Consider the following 27,642-nt stretch of genomic DNA (forward strand, 5'->3'; position numbering starts at 1 on the left):
CTTTGGAATGTGACTTGAAGAGGGGCTGAGAAGAAATTTGAGGTAGGGAGGCAAATTAGGATCCTGTTGCAATAGTCCAGGCTTGAGGCAATTAGAGCCTGAACTAAGGTAGGTGTGGTGTGAATGGAGAGAAGGGGATGGATGTGAAAGATGTGATAGAGGTAGAAGTCACTAAACTTGGCAACTGATGAACTCTAAAGGTGAGTGAGAATGAAGAAGTGAAAATTCTCCTGGATTGTGAACCTAGATAACTTGAAGAATTTTGATGCTATCAATAGAAGTAGGGGATTGATGATGAAGGTGGGTCTAAACACAAGTATAAAGTTCTCTTTTGGACTTGCTAGATTTAAGATGTGTATAGAACATCCAATCTGAAGATGTCCATTAGACAGTTAATGATGCAGGAAGGGAACTCATTGGAATGTAACCTCCTTGAAGGCTTGTCTTTTGTCTTTGAATGTTCAATGCTTAAAACAGGGTCTGACACTTGGAAGCTTATTGAATTTAATGGAATATATTCTAAAATTTTTATTCCATTCTCTTCTAATGAGAGACAATTCATATTTTCCATTATATTTCTCAAAAGTTTTAGAAAATATTTCAAAAAAGTATTCTTCAATTAAAGGTCATTATTAAACTGTCTCTCACTGGATAGAAGGTGAGTACAAAGGTCACATATTTGCTCCTTTTACAATGAGGCCCAAACACACATAAATTATTTCAAATGAATATGAGTGCAGCCATGTATAACATTATGTCATAAAACAAAACATAACATAATATACTTCTTCAATCTTTTCTTCTGCATGCTGGATAAACCTTATCCTGAATACTTCCCAGCCATCTCTGTGTCATGCTACATGCTCTCTGGGTATCAGACTCTATGCCTGGGATGTCAGAAAGCTCCCCGCTTTCTCCTTATTTTTCCAGGAACCAGAGTTCTATACTACTCCTTGGCACACCTGCTGCTGGTCAAGTACCCTCCCCTGCCCCTTCCTTATATCTCCCTCTTTTCAGATCCCTTCAGCCTCCCATACATGGGGATTAGAATTAGAATATAAGCTCAACTAGGATGTAAACTCCTTTTATCCAGGGACTGCCTTGCTTGCTTGCATTTCCATCTCCAATATTTAGCACAGTACCTAACACATAGAAATTGTTTATTACCACATGTGTAGGCTCTTTAGAATTCTCTCAAACATCTCATTTCCCTTGCAGTCAAGTATAACAGTTTATTGAGAGTCCCCTTTCATAAAATGAAAGACTTGTCTCATACTTATAATACTTCGGTTATTTCTGTCAAATAATAAAAGGTCATAAATTACATTAAAAACATATGTGAGATCATCCATCTACCCAATTATGACAATGGCATGAAGGTAACACTTACAGGCAACCATGGAAGTTCACAATCACACAATTTAGGATTTGGTAGGAAATTTAGAGGTCTAATTCTCCAATTAATGGCACACATTTTTAACTGACATAGTACTGAGCCTATTACAATATGATGACTGTCAGGCTAACTGAGATCAAGAAAATCCCCACTGACATTAACCTGATCCACCTATTTTGTTTTTTTAGTGAATTCCACAAAAGACATGAAAACGATAGTTTGTTATGACATTCTTGCTATTTCTAGACCATCATTCAGCGATCACTGTTTTCCTTTAAACAGATTCATAAGAAATCAATTTAATCATCCATATTAGACAACTGCAGATTCTTAACATGATGTTGGTCTGTAATTTGCAGAATCTAACTTTCTGAAAATTAGGAAAGCAGTTGCGCATCTCTGATCTTCTGACACTTTTCCTGATTTTTCAAAGATTAACAACATAAATTCCATGTTCACTCTTCTAATTTCCTTTGGAATTGGTCCAGAGTGTATTTAAATTGACTAGATACTTTATTACAGGAAGAGGGGCCAGAAGTGTAATTTCATTAATTAATTTCATTAATATAGGGAATTCCCTGATTAGGAAACTCCTCCTATTGCAAACTGGCATCTTCTTTGCAACTTACATAGTTTCCATTTTCACTGAAAGTGACTTATGTAGGGTCACAGAGATAGTACATTTCAGAGGTCACACTTGAATCCAGTTCTTTCTGGCTCTGAGACCAGATTTCTATCCAGTAGACCAAGCTGCTTCTCATTTGAATTAGCTAGAAATTTTTTTAACCATATCCTTCTTCAAATTTCTGTTTTTTTCTCCTTTATGACCAATTTTATCCTTTCCAATATAACTATCATTTTTTTTTGACAAGCCAAGTTATAGCTGAATACTTTTGCCTTCTGGGTCAGCTATTAACATTGCTTCTTCTGCAAACAGTAGAACAATCCCTTTCCTTATGTTTGCTCTAAAGTAAAAGGGTCTTTCTATTTTTAGTAATTTTTTAAAATAAACCTCAACTCATTATAGGAACAAGTCTTTGAGATACTATTCTAACAGGTTAGTGAAACATATTTGTATTCCACTTTGTTATATACCTCTCCTATTTTGGGGGGGATGCATGTCATTAAATAATCTTAGCTTATTAGGGGCTTTTCTGCATAGCTACATGGATGTTTTTGTATGTCTTCCCCTTTCTTTTATCCTTGATAATCAGAGTCAAAATTTCTTTTCTCTAATTCCTCTTCAGCTAAACTCCCTTTTAATATCTCAGACTATGTAGATCAAATCCATTCTTTTACTTTGATCATCTTAGGAAAGATATAAATAAAATTAGTCCCGATTGCTCCCAAGACTACATACGAGACATAAGAATTATCAAAGGAAATTCTGAAACATTTTCACATGGAGACTAGTTTAAGTAATCTTTTCTATTACATGTAGGTCATATGTCAAAACACAAAGATGACTGTGCAAAACTTTTACAAAACCCAGGTCATCTTAGCAAATTCTGCAGTTCATGGGGTTTTCAATGACTTCGAGATTTTATCAGTTAAAACTATGTCAAAGAAAACCCTGACAAAACATGTTTTAGGAAATAGCTGAATACCATCTCTGCTGGAGAGAGAAACATTACCTAAAATACTTTTTCTATCACTTGGAAAGGTGATCAAAACACAGCATGGCTACACGAGATTAGTGAAAGTTTCACTTTCCTCTTTTTCTTTTCACAGTATGTAGTTAAATGCAAGAATTTCACATTAATGAAGGCCTAGAAATAATAAAGAGGCACATAAAATCACAAGAACCAAAGGGAAAAAAAGAAGGGGACTTCCACCTGGTATCTGGATGCCCCCAAAGAAGCCATACCCCTTAATGGCTTAGTGTCATTGTAGCCCTGTTATAATATATTAGCTAACAGAGCTTCTCACCCAAGGAGTTTAGGGGCACTTCAGGTTACTTCCAAGGGATAATTTTGGCTGACATCAGAGGATGTAATGCCCATGCCTTCTGCGCCAGAGGGCAACTTGCCACTCTTCTAACAGAGCTTCTTTGAAGGTAGAGAGAACAGAGTAGGAAAGAATCCAGGCTGCCCAGTGTTTTTAAAAGGGTGCCAAATCCCTCTTACAGGGAAAGAAGTCAAAGATGAAGAATATTTGGTGTACATGGGAGTCATCGACCAAGAGAAGTCCTTGGTTTTATTGTTCAGAAAAATTTTCTTAGTTTTCTTTTTGACACGGGTATTGACTTCCCAGAAAATTCAAAAGCCAAGTTTACTTTTTCAGCTTTCAACATAATGCATTATCCAATTTCAAAAGAGGAAAAGTCTTTAAATAAAAACCAGAGCCTGTAGCCCAAGAACTAACACTTAAAAAAAAAAAACCATACTGGTATTTAACAAGGGCTGGATTTTTTTTCTTTTTTAAACTTCTGAGAAACTGGTTCAAAGTTCAACCTTAATGGAAATCTTCAGACGTTTTGTTGTCCTTTTCAGGTTTAATGAAAGACTCAGAACTTTGACCCAGTAAAAATCATATTATTAAGTAATCTTAGTTGTTAAAGGGAGTTTTGTGGTTTTTTTCTTAACTTTCTGTCAAAATATTTCATAACTAGGAGATCAAAATATATAACCCTGACATTTTATTAAGGCATTTTTTTTGTTAACTCTTCAGTACTCATGAAATAGTTCTAAAAATCTATGTAACTCTGTCCTATCCTTACATTCCTCTTTCTTTATCAAACAATCCATGGACATTTCACCTACTAAGACTAGTGAAATGCATGTTGGTATTACAATAGATAATACCTTGAGAACAATAATTTCAGTTTTACCATATTTTACTTACGATAACTGAGAATAAGTGGTATCCACATTCCTTAATAAAAATGATCTAACAAATCAAATATGTATTATTTTACTTAAGCCTCCAAAACAAACCTTGATTTCATTTATTTTTCTATTTCTTCTAATACCTAGTCAAGGGATGCAGTTAATTATTTAATAAATGTTTCAAAGAATAAATTGAATGAAAAAATAATAAAGATCAGTTTTCTATATTGTTTTATGGTTTACAAGATATTTTTCTTACAAATATCATGTGTGGTAGATGAATCCATTATTATGTATTATTAGAATATCCATTTTCCAGGATGAGATTGGATTATGTCCTCAAGTACAGTTCTTGTGTTTCAGACAGAATTTGAAGGCATGTTATAGGCCTCCAAACTCAATGGTTTTCTCAGAATCACGGGAGGTGAGTATAGGTTATAGACGAGGAATCTGAGACTCAAAAAGGATAAATAACTGTGTACTAATAAAGAGAACTTAAATCTTCTCTAAACACTTTAACATGTAATAACTTCTCTGGTAATCCGAAAAAAATGGGGAAAGAAATTAACTAAGCTTTATTAAATACCTACTATATGACAGGCACTGTGTTAGTGCTTTACAAATAGTATTCCAGCTAATCTTCAAGATAACCCTGTGAAATACATTATTATATTGTATATTATGTTTTTACAGTTGAGGAAACTGAGGAAGACAGCTAGTACAGAATAGAGCTTGAATCTAGGTCTTCAGATCACAAGACTAGTGCTTCCCCTCTCCCCCTTTGCAAGTCTTGCCTTCTTACATATAAAAACTCAAAATGTTTGTGTCTTAAACAAAAAAACCTGTGAATTTCAAATATAATGTAGTCATAATGCCATGAAGAGTGTAGTGTTCTCAAGGACCACATTTGCAACATTATAGAATTGTTAATGAAATGAAGTCAGAGTTTTAGCTCATGGTTCTGAGGCCAATTGGAAGTGGTATTTGGGGGAAAATCCTGACCTAGAGTATGTTCTGGGATTTTTGCCAAAAAAAAGAATACAACATCTAGGTTTTGATTATTTCCTTTGTCTTTAATTAATGAAAAGCACAATAAAATGAAAATGTTATGAGACACTGTATCATTTGATGAAAAAGAATAAATATCTGTCTTTTGAAAAATTCAACATACTTACATTGGATCCACTATTTTGTCATTGATTAGGTAGCTAGAAAACACTGTGTGATTATTATTTTGGAAAAGTAAAAATTGAGATAAATTGAGATTGAAACTAAATCTATTGATAGAACTTATTTTGGGCAAAGAAACAAATTCTAGTTAAAATCTCTGTGAGCAAAATGAAGTAACTTTTAATTACAAATGTACCCCTCTCTTCTCCTCTAAATTATTACAAGATGGTTTATTTAAAATTTAACAAAAACAACCCAATAAGGACCAGTAAAAAAAAAAAAAAGAAAAAAAGCTAAAAACCCCACCCAACCCCAAACTAAAATTCAAATGTATTTTGACTCAAAAGAAGCCTTGGCAGTGGTGAACGGTAAGAGCTTCCAAATTATAGTCAATATCTGTCATGGCTACAGGGAAATATCGGGATAAAGCCAACACTTATGGAATCAGTGAAGACATGGGCAGGGGGGAATTGGATTTTTATTCAACAGATACTTTGCCCCAAACTTTTGGTGACTATATAAATTTACATTCCCTACTCTTAAACCTGTTTGGTTTCCAATCTCTCACGGAGACTGGAAAAACAGGAGAGAAAAAAAACCAAGCACCCCAAATCATTAGACATTAAAGCATATGGAATGTAAAGCTACATAAAAGAGTTCTGTGTCTTGGCATAGCGACTCACAGAATAGTTATCAAGACAAATCTATATCATAATGAGGCTCAAGGTAAGTATGATGACAAATTAATCCTGGCCTCATTTCTAATAATAATGATACATTAGAGGTACAGCATGGAAATATTTTTATGGGAAAATGGGTTTTTTTTTTGTAACATCTAAAAGAGATATGGAATAGGAAAAAAAGTGCATTTTTATCTCCATTAAAGTTCTATTCTCATCAATCATTATAGCAAGGTGACCCCAAGTTCTCAGAAACTATCAGTAGAAGGAAATAATCCCTGACTTTAGTTAGAGGAACTGGATTCAAATACTTCCTCTGATATTTACTTATGTGACTTTAGACAAGTAATTATGTGGACCTCAGTTTCCTCATCTCCAAAATAAGTTAGTTGAACCAGAGTGCCCCCTGTGGTTCTTTTTCCCTTTCTCTCTGTCATCCAATGGTATATCCTAATGGGCTTCAAAAGTTTTTGAGCCCAGTAATGGACAGTTTGTCATACAAAGACCAGAGTAAAAATAAAAATGGTGCATCTCATCACCATGACAAGGTTATTAATTTTTTCCAGAGAGAGTAATTCTCAAAGACTATTTTCAACATTGCATAAAGTTACAATCAATCACAGTGGAGGTAACTGTGCAGTGCTAAAATACAATTACATGAAATATTAAACTATATTGTGTTGTTAGTTGAAAAAGAAACATATTCATAAATACTTCTTTATAACCTCAAGTAACTTCTGGACCCATGAAAAGCTTTAGTTCCTTTTTTAAAGTTATCAATTGCTACTATTTATTAAGGTTCTAAATAACAATAACAACAAATTTAGTGTGTAAAGGTTTTCAAATTGTTACACATGATGGTATCTCATTTGATCATATGACTGTCCCATTTGGAGAAAGCCAAAGCTCAGCCACTCTCCCTCCAGTTATGTGTTCTATCACTAATTAGAGAGTTTTATTAACAAAATTTCTGTGCATGGATTTATTACTAACGAGTTCCACTTGAATGATTTGATCAGTTCCACTCATCTTAAACCACACTTCTTTGTGTCCTTGAATAGCTGGTGACATACATGATGCCTTCTCTAATTTCCCAATTTAACATTCTCCCAGAGTATCTGAACAGTTTGAGCATTTACAGGAGGAGCTGGTGCACTTCCTTAACATTCCAGCTGCTGATCATTAGAATGCCTTTATTCATTTTGCCAATTACAAAATCAAATTAACACCCTAGCATGGATCCATCAAGTCTGTCAGCAATAGACTTCATTTGTACATTTTTTTATTATGTACACTACTGTTTATGTTTTATGATTCTAAGAGGTGGGACTATCGAGGTTTCACTTTGTTCCCTTAGCTACGGAAAGGAATATGATGAAATGTACAGAAAAGGTGGAAATCTACCATATTGTATTAAAGTATATTTATAGCATATAAACTAGTAGGAATCTATATCTTGATTTTGTATGTTTTCCCATTCCTGAGAAGAAGAAAAACAAATCTGTTTTTTAAATTATCAATGAAAATAATGTTACTGTTATTTAGTCATTTAAAAAAAATTAAACCGCTCTTCTATTTCTTTCATAATTTCTTGGATAGTCAACAAGGTGCAGGGATATATTTAGAATAGATTTAACACCTAAATCTTGACACTTCCAGTTGTGGCCACAGGCATTACTTAGCCTTTCTAAGTTTCAATTTCCTAATCTGTAAAATGGGAATAATATTTCCTATAGCACCATTTTGTTGAAGTTCAAATTAGTTAGTGTACTTAAAGAGCTTAATGAACTTTAAAGCTCTACAAAAACACCAGCTATCAGTATTATTATTATTACAAAAAATATCATTTGTTATAATTATAAACAATATATGACAGTAATTTTATGAATATTGTGATATATTATACAACTATAACATAGTGTCATATAATCACAGTAGTAAATATATGCTTTAGATAAATGATCAATATAAATAATAAAAAGAGGCTTTGTTAAAAGACAATAGGACTAAATGATATTTCACCTGTAAAAGACTTTCTAGAATAGAAGCTCATAAACTTTTTTGTGCCATGTATCTTTCTGGTAGTCTAGTGAAGCCTATCGATTCCTACTTAGAATAATATTTTTAATTGCATAAAACAAAATGCATAGGATTGCAAAGGAAACCAATTATGTTAAAATATAGTTATCAAAATACCTTAAAAACAAATTAATGGATCCCATATTAAAAGTATTATTTTGTAGCTGAACAGGTTTATCTGATCAATGAGAAAATGTTGGTTTGGGGACATGGTGTGACTTACCCAAAGACACTTAATAAGAAACAGAACGATTTAAATTGAGGTCTTCTGAATCCAAAGCCAGCATTCTTTCCATTGCATCACAAAGAAAGCTCCATAACTATGGAACTTCTAAATTTAGAGTAGAAACCATAGTTTGTAGATCATGCATGAAATGTAGGTCTAGGAAAAACAGAACACCTGCGATAAGATGAATTAATGTGAATATGCTAAAATAATAGATCTAAAGATTTCACATTGGTAGAGAGTATAGATATTTGAAGCTGTTTGATATGCTGATTTACATATATGTGCATGTATGAAACACATATACATACATAAGGATGCTATTGAATGCTGCATATTTTGCTTTATAGCACCATCCTTAAGTAATGGTCTCATTTGTCTCAAAGCTCTAAGACGAAAGGTAATCAAATTGATAGAAGCTTCCTTATTCTCTTTGAGAGAAACATGAAAAATGATGAAAATCCAGAATTCTTAGCCTATTTACACATAACCATTATAATAGACATGAATTGACATTAACACAATGAGTGTGTGTGATGATTAACAGACACATGCATTGATGGCATTCCTAATACCATTTTCAAAATATTGCAAGCACCTCCTGTCTCCTTCAAATTGACTTATGATAAAGTGTCAATCTGTTAACATGGCAATAATCCTCCAAACAAAGCATAACAAATATATTGTAAGGAACCCTGCTGAACCATTTTAGTTATCTGTAAGAGTCCATGTTTTTAGATTTGCTGCTCTAATCTCATAAGCACTTTTGCTACAGTGTGCATGTTAATTGCCACTTATCTTAATGAGTTCTCTCCCAATATTAAAAAAAAGGGGGCTTGTTTTGAAAGTAGGAGACTTCTTTGTAGAGAGAAGAGGCAGAAAACAGGGTTACTGAGGAAGGACTCATGGTGGAAATGGGAAGCTTTTCTGTCTGCTTGTTCCTTTGTGCTGCAATGAAAGGCTTCTGATTTAGAAGCTCTGAAGGCACTAAATTACTGCCTTCATCCTTGGTGTGGTGGGAGATTAACCCCAGCAGAGGTAATGAAATGGAACTTTGACTTTGAAGGCAGAAAGCACAGCAGGAATGCCTCAGGACATTAAGGTTGAATTATGCAATAGCTGGCACAATCAGTTTCTCTGTTGACTTATACCTAGGCAGTTAAGAAAAAGGTATCAGATAGTTTTCATTTAACGTTGATTTGATTTTAAAGTCAAATGATTGCAAATCTGGTTATGTCATAGTATCTCTCTCCCCCAACCCACCAAGTTCTGTATAATAGTGAAAAACAATAAAAAGTGGAGAAACCAGGTGTGGTGGCAAAGGCTTGGAATCTCTGATGCCATGGAGACTGAAGCAGGTGGATTCTCTCTGGAGTTAGTTCTAAGCAGCAGCTGCATAAGCCTTTAGTGTGTTTGCACTAAGTTGAGCATTATTATGACAAACCTCTCTACCTTTCCCACTCCAAACCCCTAAAAAGGCCATCAGATTCCCTAAGGACATCAAACCAAGTTAAGTCAAAATTGAAACAGATGAAAGTTCCTGCACCCATCAGAACAGGACAGCTCATGAATAGCAACTGCACTTCCAACTGGGCCAAGGTAAGGAGACACAGAATTTATTGTTGTTATTGTTTTGACACAGTCTTTTTAAAAAAAAAGAGAGAGGGGAAAAAAGGTATTTCTTAAAGTAGGAGCATGTACCCTTCCATCATCTCTTCCTGGTGACTACTATACACTCCACATGACTGATACAAGTTTCCTGTCTCCACTTCCTGTGTCCTAGAGCTCTCTGTTGTAGCTGTTTTCCTGTTAGACAAAATTTTATGTAGGCAAGGACCATGTTTCATTGCCTAACACAACGTGCTACGTACAGTGATATTTAATGTTTGTCAACTTGAATTGAATTTGACCTTTTCTTTTTTCCCCATAAAACAGTAGAAATAATTCCCTAGAGAGGTTTGGAATTGGATGATGGATATTATTGGAAAGAGACTGGAGAAGTTTCAGTTAAATAATATACTATGCAAATTTGATAATAGGCTATTCCATTAAAATATGGATAAATCACATACCTATAAATTATGAGCTAGGATGATAACTTTATGATTTAAAGAAATTATTAAAATTTTAGAAAAAAATCATTAATCTATAAATAACACTTATGAAGATCCAAAATTTCAGAGCCAATCTTGATTCACATTATAATCAAATTTGAGATATGGTCAACTTATCAAAATCATACAATGAAGGAATCCCTGCTATAATATACCTGTCAAGAGCTCATCATCATCAATATAACAGCAACAATACAGTACTTCAGGGTTTGCAAAGTGTTTACGCTTATTATCTCAGTTGATCCTCACACCCCTATGAGATAAGTGCTATTATTACACCTATTTTACAGATGGGGAAACTGAGGCAAAAGTTAAGTGGCTTGACTAGGGTCACAAAGATAATAAGTGTCTGAGACTAAATTTGAACTCAGGTTCAGCTCTCTTCATAGCTAGCTATCACTGAACTTCTCTCAAAAAGAGGGAACCCACCATTTCTCTACGCAGTTCATTTTGCTTTGGGAAAGCTCTAATTGTTAGGGAATTTTCTTGACTTCAAACCTAAATTTGCTTCATTTCAATATCTACCCATTCTGAGTTTGCCTTCCAAGGCCAAATTTTTTTTTTCAGTTATTTTCAATCATGTTTGCTTCTTTGTGACTCCATTTAGGGTTTTCTTTGCAAAGATACTGGAGTGTTTTGTCATTTCTTTCTCCAGCTGATTTTTTACAAGCAAGGAAACTGAGATCATTAAGTGATTTGCCCAGGATCACATGGCTAGCAAATGTCTGAGGCCAGAGTTGAACTCATGAAGATGAGCCTTCCTGCCTCAGGCCCAACACTTTACCCACTTCACCCTCCAGGGGCCAAATGGAACAAGCCTAAGAACAAGTACTTCCCCATGACAGTCCTTCAAATATTTGAAAACAGCTAACCAAGTCTTCTTTTCTCCAAAGAAACATATGCCATTTTTTCAATTAGTCCTCATATTCCATGAACTCAAAGCCCTTCCCAAGTCTGGACAGTCTACCTGTTTTGCTCTAGACAGTCCCCAGATTCTGACGTGCAAATCCTGAACAATTCTAAGATTATAAATTATAGATCTGTTACTGATCAGCATTGGTAAAGGGATTTTCCTTACCTGGAAGTTCTCTATAGTTGTGAAATCACAGCTCATGTATTTAAATTGAATGCTTCCAAAATAAATAAATCATTTCATTGACAAGTAAAGACTCCCTCAGGAACTCTATCTTAGGCAATGCTTAAAGGCATTTATAGTTACTGTAGCACTTCAAGGGTTTTGGACCTAAATTGATTTTAATGGAACTTTTAGGGTTCTGGTTTCACAAACAGCAGCCCTGAAATGACCAAAGAGAAGGAACTTCCTCAGAAAGATCTTGGGAAATAACACAAGAGTTTTTTACTTAGTCTAGACTCCCAAATGCCATTCTTATTCTATGGCAAACTATTTAGAACAGGAAAGATTACTGAATGACATAATGTATATAAAACATTTTGCAAATTCACAATGTGTCACCTGTTATGGTTATTATTATCATGAAGACTAAAAAAAACCCCAAACATTTTATTCTTCTACAGAATCTTTTGACAGGCAGTTTGGCTTAGTGCATCTGCTTTTCTACCTGGTTTCAACTGCCTGGAAAAAGGTGTTCCTCCCAGGATTACTTCATACTTCTAAACTCACCACCAAGCTGCTCACTCAAGTCTTGATTGACTCAACCTTCCTCAGATTCCTCCTGTCCACTTTGACAGGCTTTGAAGGCTAGAATGCCTTCTTTATAGAGGGCATGAACTGTATGCTCTCAGATGATTCTATTTTGCATTTGCTGCCTTTCTTAGTTTCTGTCCATGGAACAACATGTTCCCATATTAGACACCTTTGCTGTCTCATCTCTCTCCACAACCCACCCCTTTCCTGCCTCCTTTTATGTGCCAAACTATTTAGATTAGAATTACTGAATGATATAATGATATAAAACATTTTGCAAATTCACAATGTTAAATAACCTGTTATGGTTATTATTACCATGAAGACAAAATATTTTATTCTCCTACAAAATCTGTGTAATTATGGACAAGTAGATCAATTCATCCAAAACTCAATTTCCTCAAATATAAATTGGAGCTTAACAACAGCACCTACCTCAAAGGGTATTGGGGGTATCAGATAATATATGTAAAGCACATGTGAACTTAGTCATATAAATGTCAGTGTTATTTTAAGAAAGTTAAACTATAAAGTCACATCTTGTATTAAACTTCAGAATATAAATATCTTGAGTTCCCTGATTTTTCAAGCTAAAAGAGTATCATGAGCAGTGTCATCTGATTTAATAATGCACATTCATTATTATAAAAATGCTCATTTTCATTCAATTAATGAATTCCAATGTCTGCGAGGCATTCAGAGAAAATAGGATGAAATTTTAACTAGTAACAAACTAGCCATCAAACACCACCAGATTCTATAATACAGCAAGTGTTTAAAGGCTCACTAGTCCTCATCAATCAAATGCTGAAAATTAGGAGAAGGAAATAAAGACGAATTACAACAAGAAAACTAACAATGTAATTGCACTTTCTGGTATGAACAAATTGAATAACCAAGGTGAAGATGCTGATAAGTGTTAAAATGAAATTATAAAACACAAGAAAAGGCCATTGTATTTTTTCCTTTTTATCACAATGATTTTGTTTTGGTGAATAGATATATAAAGTGCTTCAAGAATGGAGTACTTATGTGCCAGGAAGATAAAAAGAAATTAAATTCTTTTGGATATAGTGGAATGAATTAGTGAGTTTTTAAAAAAAAAATAAAAAGAAAGACTAGGAGAAAAAAAGCCTTGATAAAGAATTAGCAAAAGAAAAATAGTAAGAAATGAAAGGTGTCTTCACTTTATTTTTACAAGTGAACATGATGAAGTCCAGAAAAGTAAAACAACAAGACGAAAGGGACAGTTAATTAATTTCAGAGACAAAAATGGGACCCAACAAAAGTAGAGACAGGTTTTCTCATACTCAATTCAGACTCTTCCCACTTATCCAAGTTGCTGCTTAGCACTATCAGAGTCCCTTGAAAAATGTCTATATGTCGATGCATATTAAAGGGGGGGGTAGGGATAGGAAAACAAACTATACCAAGAAATGCATCTGTCATTGTTCCTATAGCTATAATAACTGACTGTTTTTAAAAAATTTGCTTCTCTAATTTTCAGGCATAGGTATTATTTTGATTACCAATTGAGATTTTTTTAAAGTTGAAAAAACATACTGTTCCTTTCGTAAATTATAGTTAATAATAATACTAAAGGTAATGTTAGGTTCAGCAAATGCACAAAAGGGAAGTTTGAAGGACAAAGATACTCATTGATATCTTCTCTACAAAGTATTCTGTGGCTTATGTTCTGCTGGTGGGTTTGATTTCTGTTATACTGTCAGTTATGTCTACAGGGACCATGCTTAACCTACAGCCCTTGGAAACCCCATTCCTAAAATAAGATCTGGTTAAGAAGGTAAGATGGGCAGAGTGGGGAACTCATCACAAACAAGTCTGATAGACCTGCATACCTTGGAATTAGCATTCCAAATGGGTTTTTATTGTTCATTTTAATTGGCAGAAATCCTTCAGACAGTAAATTACTGTGATACATTTAAATACTTGTTTTTATCAACTAATAATAAACAAACAGCTCACATTTACATGAAGCTTTACATTTTGCAAGGTGTTTTAATGGAACTTTTTTCCCCTATTTGATCCTCACAAGTAGCTTGTGAAAAGAATCATGATGAAAAATACTATTGAGTGGAATATGGCCCTTGTAAAGACTTCACACAGCAGGGATATAGGAATTATCTTTAAAATGAAATAAGTGAATTTCTTTTAGGAACAAAAACGGACTTGGAGTTTAACCTTGCAGGGACTTGGTCACCTGACTTCTAGAAATCTAGGGCCTAAGGGTGCCCTCCCTTTTTTTCTTAGTGCTATCTCAGCCCTAGAGTTTTACCAAATAAGGACTCAGACTAGGGAATCCAACCCTCCCCTTGATTGTAACATTACTGCCACATCAGCACTAAGTTTGCAGAAGAAGGAATTGGCCCCCCTCCTTTTCTCTTCCCCCCTTTACCTTGGCTATAGTACTGTCACATCAGCAGTTAGTTAGTTACTAAATAAGGGAATATATGTTTGATTGGCTGTGTTTAACTTCCTGGTCCTTTGTCTAACTTTTCACTCCTAGATTGTAAGCCCGCCTCCCAGCCAATGGAGAGGAGGGGTAGCGGAGGGTGGTCTTCTTTGCATTAAGGTATATATAATAGTGCTTTGTTTTCTGTAAACTCGCCTCCTTCCACTAGTCCTTCCTGGTGGAGGTGATGCCCCTCGGCCCCTTTCTCCCGAAAACTGATAAACACTTTCTATTCTTACCTCCAGATGTCTCTTTATTTTATACATTTTTGGGTAAGGGTCTTGTACCCCACACACTATCCATATCAGAGAAAGAACTCTGGAGTCTGAATGCAGATAGAAGCATACTATTTTCCCTCTTTTTTTTCTTTTCTTGTGACTTTCCCCCTTTTGTTGTGATTCTTCTTTCACAACATGACTAATATGTAAACATGTCTAATATGATTGTACAAGTATAGCCTACATAAGATTGCATGCCATCTTGAGGAGGGGAAGGAGAAAAATTAGAACTCAAAATTAATTTAAAAAAACAAGTAGCTTTTGAGATAGGTGCTACTGGTGTTCATTTTCACAGCTGAAGAATGTGTGTGTGTTTGTCCTTTGTTGCTGAAGAAGACCATGCCATCAGAGAAATAATGACATGACTTGCACTTGACTTTGTTTTGAGTGAGGGAGGCGTGTGCAGGTCACCCAGCCTCACTTCTCTTCCAGAGCCATCTGAATTCAATGACCAGATATTCATCAGGATGACTGGAGATGACCCAGGATGAGGCAATTGGGGTTAAGTGACTTGCCCAAGGTTACACAGCTAGTGTCAAGTGTCTGAGGTGAGATTTGAACTCAGGTGCTCCTGCTTCTGCATTGATGCTCTATCCACTGCATCACCTAGCTGTCCAACAGCTGAAGAAACTAAGGATAACAAAGACTAAATACCTTGTTTTGGGTCACATAGCTAGTAGATAGCGGAGACGATTCAAACCCAGTCTTCCTAGATCCAAGTCTATCCTATTATCTACCAAGCTTGTCTGCTTCTCTGAAATAATTATTTACTTATTATATGCTCTGTTCCTACAACAATGCTAAGAACTCTGGGGGTAGGGCCCCAGAATCCTAGTCTCAATCACATTTTAAAGATAAAAGGGGCCAGAACACTTCACCAGAGGCTTCACAGGAGTGAGCGCTACAAAGAAATCTTAGAAACTTTCTAGTTTCACTCCTTATTTGAAGCATGAACAGTCACTGCTCAAATGCATCTGTATTCTCATCAGTTTGTAACTTCCCTCCACCAATAAAGTCTCGTCTCATCCTTTTCTGTCCATCCTGGATGACTCCCCTTCATATTTCCCTCAAAGTTCCCTATAGGGTTTCATTATTTTTAGGTATCACTGGAGCACTCTGGATGTCCACTTGTCCTTCCTCATTCTTTCTGTATGACAGGCTTGTCTTTTTCTGTCATACAATTCTTCAGCGACATCCTTTACACCTATTCTTCATCAGAAGTCTTGGTTGGTCCCATGTTTCAGCCTTTTCATGAACCTTGGTTTCTTCAGAACTAACCTTTATTTCTTCAGAACTAAACTTGTGAAACACCTTTAGTTAAAGTCCAAGTAGCAGCATTCACTGCTGACTGAAGGTCAATCAAGCATTAAGGTCAATAATGTCTGAAATGATACCAGTGGGAGTAGATTTAGGAATGTACCTTGTGCATACAAAAGGGTTAACTGCATTTTCATGGTTACTGTATTCTGTTGGCCAGGTTGGCAGAGAGAGAGTGAAGTTTGTTACTTTACATTCACTAGCTATTGTAATTTTGGGTTTGTGAAAAAGATTTCTCCTGTGGAGATAGTTCATCACAATGCAGCAAGATCTTCCATACACAAATACATAGTGAGATGAAGGGATTTTTAAGAAAATTCTCATGAAAAAATAAATGTGAGAGGATTTACCTAGACACCCTGAGGAATTTATTAGGAACTTCAGACTATTCTGAGATTTTTCCTCTGGAGACTATCTGGAACACTTACAAAGTTTTTTTTCTTTGAATTCTTCACAGGTAAGCAAAGACAATTTGATGGATAAATTCTCAGGCACACAACTAGCCTCTAAGGGAAAAATTCTGGGCAAAAGATTGATTTTGCTTTTTTATCTGTCAATTTATCTGAAATAAAGTAATACAAATGCTATTTTAAAATAAAGTCCGAGATTATCAGTGAGTCATTTAACAAGCACTTAATAAGTACTTATTAAATGTTAAGCAATATGCAAAATGCTGAAGATACAAAAAGTGTCAAAAACAGTCCCTACCCCCTAGAGCTCACATTCTAACTGGGGAGACAATATGCAAATAAATATGCACTTAAAAAATAAATGTAGAGTTAATAGATAGAAGATAATCACAGACTTGTTTTAAAATGTTTTCCCTTCTTTATCCGCCACCGTTTTTAGTAGTTAATTTTCTTAGCATCTAACTCACTGTATACAAAATATATGCTTATAATAAACTATGGGGTAAATTTTAGGGTTTTAATTCTTCACCTAGAAATTGGTAAGATCCTTCTGAAACATAAAACAAACCTAGAAGAGTTACATAAGAATGTCACTATGTACAATACAGTTCCTTACAATATTAATACAAAGTCCTTTGAAAAGAACAAGAAAATTACATGTGGTATAATTTTTATATGAAATGTTTACAATAAAATGCAGGTACTGATTCTGTCTACCCAGGTCAAATTCATATAAAAAATCTTACATATTTTTCTTTGTGCTTCCAGCAAAAATATTAGTTTTAACATATCAATTCTACGTTAACTGAAACTAGCAAATCACAATTGCAGTAAGTGAAATCATTTTTCCTTGTTGACATTTAATAAATTACTTTTGAGAAATGTATATCAGGGATTAACAACATCCAAAAAGGAGGATTAATCAAAAAGGATTAAAAATAAGAAACTGCTATTACTGCAAAACTCATGCATGAAACTATTTAAAGGAACTTTAAAGTGACAACTTATTTTCCTTATGTAGGAAAAAAAATAGTGGAATCGCCAGCACACCAGGATACCTCAGACTTTAGAACCTTGGAACTGATTTCTAGTTCTTTCATTAAATCACTCTCGCTGTACGGATGTCATGTCTCGAACATAAACACTCTCACATACAACTCATCCTACAAACACACTAACCTATGAATTAACTTTTATTTTTCTTTGAAGCATTTGTTAAATACAATGCAGAACACTGTGTAATACCCAAATCTTGAGATGCTAACCCGAAATGGAAGGAACAGCATTATTTGCTCCTAAATCATCCAGATACAAAATCTCAGAATCATCTTTGACTCTCCTACTCTTGGTTCAAGATACTCTATGGCTCTCCACTCCTAGTACTACAAAGCTCATGAGCTCCTCCTGGTGTGTTTACCGTTAGCCAAAAAACACAAAAAGCAAAGGCATTCCCAAGATTTCTAAGAACAAAGCTACAAAACATCTGCCCATAAATGTAGAGCACAGTCTTATGGTTGGATGCTTTAGGATTCTACTAGATATGACGGAAGAAAATCAAGAATAACAGAGTGTAATGACTTCTTTATACTTTCAGATCTTAATACCCTTTTTGTCTCTTTACATTTTAGTGTAAACTGAAGATCAAACCACTTTCCTTGTTGCTATTTTGTGTTCAGTATTACCTTGCCTCTGATATTTATTCAAAACAAATGCTATTATCATGAATAATATAACAGCAATTATTAACCCAATGCAAGGCATCCTGGTACTTCCATTTCTCAGCTACAAATATTGATTTATATTGGTTGGACTCTTGGACAGAATTATTTTCCATCAAGTAGACTTGAGAAAAATCAATTGATCAGTGGTCCCATGAACACCTCACTCCCTCCCTCCCTACATCAACAGATGCTTATGCTGTATGCACTCAAAATTCTTCAACACCCTGGCTGCCCTCCTCCACTCAATGCTCTCCATCTTATTAATGTCCACAAAGGGACAGCAACCAGGAGAGTGACTCGAACCTCAGGTTACACTAAAACATAGCATGCACAACTGAATATAATACTCCAGATGTGATCTGACCGTATTGAAGAAACATGTTTTTCAGAAATTTGGTTTCTTTTTAAACAATATCTGATATAAAATATTTTAAAATTCATTCAGAATAAAACATTTTTCCTTTTAAAAACATGTAACTTAATCATTCTTTATACATTTTATTCTAAAATGATTATTTGCATTTCTAACTACTATAGTCCATGATACTCTATGATGATTCTGATTCATTTTACTGCTTTATCCTTTTCTGCTACTTGTATGAAATGGCGATGAGTTACAGAGAAAGTGCTTCTCTGCACTGGTAGAGGTTGTTTCTTCAATGGGAAATCTCTATACCAATGAAGTCACATTTCTGTTCTGCCCAATTTCATTTTTTTGTAGGTAATCAAAATAAGACATCAAAAAGAAGATTAAAGTAGGTCTTTTACAAAAAATAAAATTATCTGTTAGTGCCGGAATTACAAAAGTATCTTTCAACATAGCTAATGGCTAAGTATATGGTAGCCAATATTGTAGCTGAGAAATTGAAATATCAGGATTCTGCACTGGATTAATAATCACTCATATTATTCATGATAACAGCACTTATTTTGGATAAATAACAGAGGCAAGATAATACTGAACACTCAATTTAATACGGATTCTTCAAAGTGGGTATGAATGGTGCTCAAGTAGCTATCTAAAAGCATGCCATAAAATTACCTATCTTAACATTTGCATGCCAATGGATATGATTTCCTTCTGTGTGAAATATATGCGAAACTCACATCACAGTACATCTGCACTCCTAAGCTCTACCAGTTAAATATCTTTGGGATGAATTTTAAGTATACTTTTATATACTCAAGCCACATGCCTTTCCATAAAGATACTGGAAATATGACATAACTGTAGTATTCACAGATGGAGATATATATTTATGGTAGCTCTATCTGCATAAATCAAGGGAATATGAATAAAACATTGTTTAACTATACAACAAAGCAATTTTGACTTCAGAAGTAAGGCATTAGTGATTCCTGTGCTACTATGGGAGGTTGGGTGGAGGAAAGAAGTACTTATTAACAATTTCTTTAACAAATATCTTTCATGATTTTTGCAAGCTCAGAAACAATTTACCCCTTAATGTTTACTTTCTGATGGAGAGGTATGAAAGCAGTAGAGTAACTAGAATTTGCTTGGCTTTCATTGTGCTACTGTAATTCTTCAGGAATTTATATCATGATGGGAACCTCACTGAGGACCAAAGAGGCATCCACTTAAAAAAAAGGGGAGGGATATATTACTAATCAATTAATGGAAAAGTCAAACATATGACACCAGGTCCTCAGATGCAACCAACCAGTATTCCCTCCCATTGCACTGAGCCGAGTTGCTCCATTTCTTATTAATATCTGAAAAGGAATGCATATTCAGAAATTCTGAGCATAACAGTTTTTCTTTAAAGTTCTATTTAGGACAGGAGATTCCATAAGTAAATTCTAAACATGCTGGACTATAACTTAAACACAGAGTCATAGAACTCAAAGTAAATCAGTACTGGTAAGCAACAAGTAAAAATTAATACTACAGATAAAAGTCAGAAACCTCTCTCTCTTTTTCTTTTTTTCTTTGCTATCTAACGTAGGAAAAAAAAATAAGTTTTCACCCACCTGGGATCTTTCTGAATGCTATCAATGGAAGGTGACCTAGCCAAAGTCCCTTCGGGTGGTATGGCAGGCCCAGATTTGCTGTATGGTGACTCGACAGAAGGACAATACTGCAGCTGTCGGTAGGGGTCTGCGTAATTGGAGGCTGGGCCTGCAGCGTAACTGGCCCTCTGGAAGGTCGATGCTGCATTCTGTGTGCCGTGCTGACTGCCTGTGCGCTGTAAGGGTACGGAGTCGACACCAGGGGAAGATGGGGCTACGACAGGAAAGTAGGGACAAAGTAAAAAATTGAGGACCTGTTCACAGAAATGGTTAACCAGGTCTAGGCAGAGGAAAAAAATACACACATAAAAACAGGGGTTTGAAAAAAATACAAAAAAGAAACTGTCATAATTGAAATCAAGAAGTCCACTATTATCCAGTGCAATTTTAAGTAATGATACAATAAAGAAATAGAGTAACTGAGGGGGTAATCTTTAGCACTGGGTATTAAATATCCAACAGTTAAGCAAAATGAAAAGATATATTTACAAAACTAAAACACAATATCAATTGGTTTAATATCTTATCAATAACCACAAACAATAACCATAAAGCTAGGTTATGAAGAAATAATTATAAGGTAGGGGGAAGGGATACCCTCCCCTCCTATTTCCTTTTGAACAAGTTCTAGTAATAAATTCACTTGCCTGTAAAAAGATGTTAAGATATCATCGATTAAAAATTCTAATTTTCACACTTCAAAATAGTTACAAATAGTTCAAGGAGCGTGTTTGGTATTTTAAGAATTAATGGTATGTTACACATTATCTGACATGGCCAATGTGGGAATTTTATTTTGCTGGCTTATGTAATTTTGAACATAAGGTTCACATTTTTCATTTTTAACAACTGCTCAATTGGTGGGGAAGTAGGAGACAGTTATAGTAAATGCTTGGAAAAATTAATAAAAAAAGAAATATCACACCATTAAAAGACATGATGATTTTAAATATGTCATACCCCAAAGGGAATATAATTGGCTTCACTCTGCAGCACAATTTGTATAAGATTTCAAGTTCTTTTCCTCAACACTATATATTCCAGAATTCCCTATAGGAGTGGTGAAGGGAGGGCAATCATCCAAACAGGATCTTATGACTTGACTTGACTACCATTTGTTTTAGTCTTCTTTTTAATGTTTTAGCATTTTTCTTTGTAGTTTTTGATATTTTCCCAGTGAACTATAGTTCACTTCTCAATGAACATATCTAAATTAATTGAAGGTACTCTATGAAACAATACTACCTAAAATAAAATTCCAATAAGCATGGTCAATTTGAACATTTAAAAATGAAGTTGGAATGGCATATCACGTACCATTATTTTTACTCCATTTACAAGAAGAAAGTAATCACCTTCATCTAAACCATGTCTGATAAATTCATGGACTGCCAAAGAATATCACGGTTCTTGCATCATTAAGATAGACAACACATTTACTTTCTGGCTTACTAGATAACAATGTACCAAATTAAAGTCAGTGTCAAGACAAGATCAATTACAGTGAGGTAGTTACATTAAAATGTTGTTAAACCCCCATTATAAATCATGTCAGACTTCCATGAAATGCTAAGTAGTGTCACCTGCTAAAGATGATTGGCCAAAGCTTGTTGTATTCTCCTTTGATTATTGGGAACACGCATCAAATTAAAACACAAATGAAATTGTGTCACAATGACAAAACCATGGTGTGAGAATTCAGGATATTCAGCCAAGGTGATATAAAAAAGAAAAGGATAAAATCAAAATAGGTTATAATCCTGGGAATGGATCTGCCAGGAAAGAGAGGCAAACTTACTTCCTGCCACATCTTTAATATCAGTTCAGGGATTTCCCAAAAGGAAAAAAAAATGAATATTTCCGTGACAAAGCCAGTACTATAAAGCATGTTTGACAAGAAAAGCTGTCTCTCTCACCATCCTTGGGAGTACCATTTAATTAAATAAATGCGTTATTTTATATTTTCTATTTCAAAGTAATTTGTTTGAATCAATAAAAAGATTGGTACTATGGATTGTTATTTCTATATGACTTTAGGAACTTATATTACCTCTATGATACTATTTTCTGATATATCATGTAATTAGTGTACACTGATACATTGTAATTATAATGAGTATTACAATATTTTGGAGAATATACATAATAAAGTTTACAATAACAGGAGAGTATAAAGTTAAATTTGGTAGGATCAAGCGAAAAGGTAGCTCAGTTAAAAACAATACACAAGGGTAGACAATGTTTCAATTTTTAAGGAAATCAGGATAAGTTAGATAGCAAATCAAAGGCACAATAGTGACGTAGAATTGTTTGTCAGACATGCTTCATTTTTAAGAAAACTTGTATCAACATTCAAGGGATTGATTATAACAGTTATAAAATATTATTATAAAGATGAATCTTTATAATACATAGGACATTTTATGGTTTGCAAAATATTTTCCTCACAACAACCCTGTGAGGTAGGTAGTGTAATTATGATTATTCACATTTTACAGATGAGAAAAATGAAGCCTTGATAAGTCCTATGATACGCCCATGAGAATTCTGATTAGCTATTTAATCAGGCTTTGAACTTGTCTCCATGCTCTTAGTGCTGTATCTGCCAGAAGTCAGATTGCTTTTATGATGAAAGAGTTTCTTTAAATAGGAACTTCCATTAGCATGTTATTAGATTATTTCATTTAGATGCACCTTCTCTTAAATAGGTGGGTAGTAGAATAGAATGCAAACTATATGTAGGGTGATACTGTTTTATTTTCACTTGTTGCCTCCACAAAATGGGCATAGTGCCTTGCAAATAGGTGTGTTTCTCTCAAGAACACATTCAGATATATGACATAAATGTTCAATATATGAACATATATGTTGTTTAAGGAGTGGTATACCTCCATTGCTATGATCATATAAAATGAAAAATTCTTTATCAATGGCTGTGATTCTATTTGGTTGGGTTCTTTTATTTAATTTCTGGTCCAGACCTATGTAATTTCATAAGTAGATGAATTCCTGGTCTGGACACTTCCTCTACCACTTCAGATCAACAACTTGTCTGTAACTTAAAGTCTTAAAGAAAGGCTCTGATGGGTCAAGTGACTTGCCCATCATTACACATCTTGCATATGCCTTAAGTAGGAGTTGAAGGCTGGTCTTCTGGATTCCATGCTGCCTCTCATTTGGTCAGCTGGAATGAGTGAAATGTGTTGATTTGTGTAACTCTAGCAGTTTAAAATGTTCAAAATGGAAAGGCAGTGAAGCCCAGTCTTAGAAAATGAAGGTCTCCATATTTGTGTCCAGGCCAATGAATACCCCAGGAGATAAAATGTACATGATTTGATTGGTCTTGGAGACATTATTAAATTCTGGTCCTTCTAGTAGTGCTAAATTGCATTTGTGATATTGGCAAGGACTACTCTGTATTTCTTAATGCTGCTACATTTGTTAGCCTGCCATCTGCTAGAAAATCAAAACAACTTATAAACTGTCATATGTGTACTCAGACTGTCTCTGATTTATTCCATATATAACTTGTCTACAGTCATCTCTCCCATTAGACTGAGCAGTTTGAGCACAGGGGCTTTTGTTTTGTTTTGGTTTTTGCCTTACTTTACATCAGCAAGAGTTAGCACAGTACTTGATACTCCAGTGCTTAAATGATATTTGACTTGTCTTGTTCTTGGCATGGAGTAAATTCCCAATTTAATAGGGAGAAAATAAAGGACAACTCCTCTTGATTAGATACTTTCAAATAAGGAAGAACTGACAACAGAGAATTGTAAGGCAAAAGGATGAACAAAACAGGCAAATTACATGGATTTCAATACGTGGAATTAAACAAAAATATTTCAGAAAAGGAGGCATAAGTTAAAGAATGTTGTGAAATAGTATAAAGAATACCTTTTCCATAAAAAAGGAAGGTGAAGGGTAGGAAAAATCACACTGGTTGAACAAAGTACATTAGAAACTGAATCATAGTATCTCTCTCTCTGTCTCTGTCTCTCAATCTCTCTCTCTCCCACACACAAACACACACATATAATGAAACTATATCGTTCGACAAGTTATTCCTTTATGTTTTTGAATATTCCTTTGGAATTCCATTTTGGAATATTCAAAAAATAAAGGAATGACTCCTGTCAAACAATCCAATCTCATATTTCAGGACTGGACAGTCAAGAGAATAGACTATATTCTTTTACCACGAATTTTGATTCTGTAATCCACTATATCAATCTATTTAGAAAATATGTCATGGACTCTACAATTAGGAAGTGGTTACACAACTTCCTTGTAAGTCATATCAAGGAATCAAGGCTGATGTTGGGAGACAAGATGAGTGGCTTGTTGAAGGGATTATTTCAGCGGTCAGATTTTAACATTTGATAGGCAGCATGGGATAATGCATCATCCCTAGAGTCAGAAAGGTCTTAGTTTAAGTCCTGCCTCTGGCACACTATCTGTGCAGCGATGGGGAAACTATGCAATGCCTACGTGTGTGCCCCAGAAAACTCTAAAAGGCAAGAGCTTGAAGACTCTTGATATTTCCATCAGTGAAAGGAGTTCTCCATACTGATGATATCACATTTCCTGACAAAAAAGTAATAATAATTACACATATAAATTTCAGAAAGGAACATTTGTTGATGATACCACCAAATAAAGTCAACAGTTAAAGAGAAAGACGGAGGGCAGGGAGAAGCATTGGCTCCTTTTTCCAGTAAGAATTCAAAGTGACTTTGTTATACTCATAGTGTAATTAAAAATAATGAATTATACAAATATAGCCTAATGCATTCACAAAGCTAAAAAGACACAAAGTCATAGAAAAATGATTATATGAAAATAAGGAAGACAACAACATTGAGATCACAAGACATCCCAAATTGAATAAGGTGTATAGAATCATGGATTTTTAAAAAGACATCATTAAAAGAAATGAGGCATTTTATAACCAACCAATAGCTTTCCTAGTGTTACCTGGTTTGGATTATCCATACTATAACAATATGCTACTTTTTTTTTTGCTTGGTTTTCATTTTTCAGTATATTTGGTCCTACTGGAATTCTGTGAATCTTAGCCAAATTTCTCTTGAATCTTTTAAAATTATTCCCTACCTACTCATTGCAAAGACATAGCAAACATTTTAGATAGACAGTACTTATTTGGTTCTATAAATATTTCCCTTTTTTCTTCCTTCTCTGTAAATATACCTTTCTTCTCTGTTTAATAAACCCTTGGGTAACCCTCTTCCTGCCTGGGGATTAAAACACCAGGCCCTTCACTAGAAAAACAGCTGCTGCTTTTATTCATCAGTCTGTTACAAAATATCTGTTTATCTTCTTTAGAATCATAAATCAAAGGGAAATTAGGGAAAGCTAGAGTTACACTCTTTTTAATTATGGTGCACATCTATATTAGAAATGGAGAATTTACTTTTAAAAATAAATGGAACATCTTGCTCAATCAATGGTAGGTGACTGGATGAATATCAGAGTAGTTTTGGGCAACAGAATTCATAGAAATTTAGCTATTAGGACACTTACAAGTAATGGTAAGGAAAAATGTATGTTAATAATTCAGAAGTTTAGGATTTAGGATACTTAACTCAAGGAAAAATGCTAAGGAAATAAATAGAATGTAGGACCAGAAAGATTTTTTTAAAGATTAATTCTTTTTATTTTATGTATTTTACGTATCTATAATGGTATATTATACATCACTATATAGAGGGCCAGAAACTATGATTTCATTAATATAGAGAACTCCCAGATGAGGAAATTCCCTCCACCAGTAAAGGGAAGAACCTTCTATGAAACTTAGAGTCTGAGAAAATTGCTTAGAACAATGGTAAGTTAAGTGCCTTCCCCACGGTAACACAAACAGTGGGCATCAGAGATGGCACTCAGAGGTAGGTCTTAGCTCCAAGCACAGCAGTTTTTCCTCTCTGCTAGGTTTCTGAGATCCCTTTCAGCTCCAAATCTATATGATTAATCACTTATTAATAGGTGTGTGTATGCAGACACAGACAAACACATTAAATTCAGCATAGCATACTGGATAGTGATGTTCTTGAAGCCAAGAAGACCTGTGTTCAAGTCTTGCCTCTGATGCACATTGACTGTGAGATTCTAGGTAACTCCCAAGGCCTAAAAACTACAAAGAATGTACTGACCTGAATTGTTGGGAAGTTTTACGCATCACTGAAATTACAGATGCCATACCTATTTCTATTCTACATATACACACATAAAAATATATGTATGTTTATGTTTTACTCATTTATTGCTTTTTATCAATCTAGTCATTTATTTACATGTATGCATATGTATATGTTTATATTATTCTCTCTGGAGTCTGGACAAAATAAACATGTTTTATGTTTCAAAGGGCACAAAAAAACCTGTTGCACATTTTGGCTGTCACTTTTAAACAATCCAATAGAAGGGTAATTAGCAGCTTAAAAATGTGAATGATATATTTATACAAATATGAAAACTTGGTTATAAAAATATGAATCTTTTTGTCCACATATTTATTTAAAACAAATCTTATAACCTTTCTTAGCTGTCTATCATGTTCAAAGTTAATTCCTCCTGAAAAAAAAATGATGAGCCTTTGCTTGTCATTCCTATTCTTCTCCCAATAGTTACACAACTTTTAAAAACAAAAACTTTCCTAGAAAAACAGTGAATCTTTTATTTCAAGTCTGTTCATAATTTTCTAAATTTAGAGCCAAGAAGAGACATGAAAAAAGGGACTTCCAACTTTCATGACATTGTACAACTTGTAGGCTTCTTCCATGCCCCGTTGCCCCCATTACATTAAAATATTTGGAATGTTACGGCAAGGATTGAGTATAATTTGGTCCTTTGAATAAAGATGAGAGAGAACCATTACATTTATTTCACCATTTAATTATCTTCATTACTAAAATTGTTGTTATTTAAATAAGCCTTCTTAACAGTGAAACTTGAAGTGACAAAGATCTTCAAAAACTGATCACAATAATTTTTGATGTATTAGGACTGGCCTTCAAAAGAGCATATGGAAAAATGTAAAAAATAAGAATTTTCACTTTGCAGCAAATTTCATAAGCACTCAAAAATTTCAGCCTCTTAATGTTGTCTATATAATATAATTATCAAATAAAGGGAAAACTCTGACCATTTATTTTTATATGGAATTTCAGTTCAGATAAATGGCTAGTGATTCTAATAATTATATAGTCATATATTAGTTAAAACCTATGGAA

General features: G+C 34.3%; 1 protein-coding gene across 4 annotated transcripts in view; it reads right to left on the reverse strand.

Moving 5' to 3' along the window:
• The window catches only part of CTNND2 (catenin delta 2), a 1,167,955-nt gene that overhangs the window by 423,165 nt on the left and 717,148 nt on the right, over window positions 1–27,642 (reverse strand). For all 4 annotated transcript variants that reach the window (XM_072605431.1, XM_072605432.1, XM_072605429.1 and 1 more), the window contains one exon: window positions 20,351–20,603. In XM_072605431.1, the coding sequence (XP_072461532.1) occupies window positions 20,351–20,603 (253 nt within the window). The remainder of the gene's footprint in view (window positions 1–20,350; window positions 20,604–27,642) is intronic.

Source organism: Notamacropus eugenii, chromosome 4, assembly GCF_028372415.1.
Source record: "Notamacropus eugenii isolate mMacEug1 chromosome 4, mMacEug1.pri_v2, whole genome shotgun sequence".
NCBI lineage: Eukaryota > Metazoa > Chordata > Mammalia > Diprotodontia > Macropodidae > Notamacropus > Notamacropus eugenii.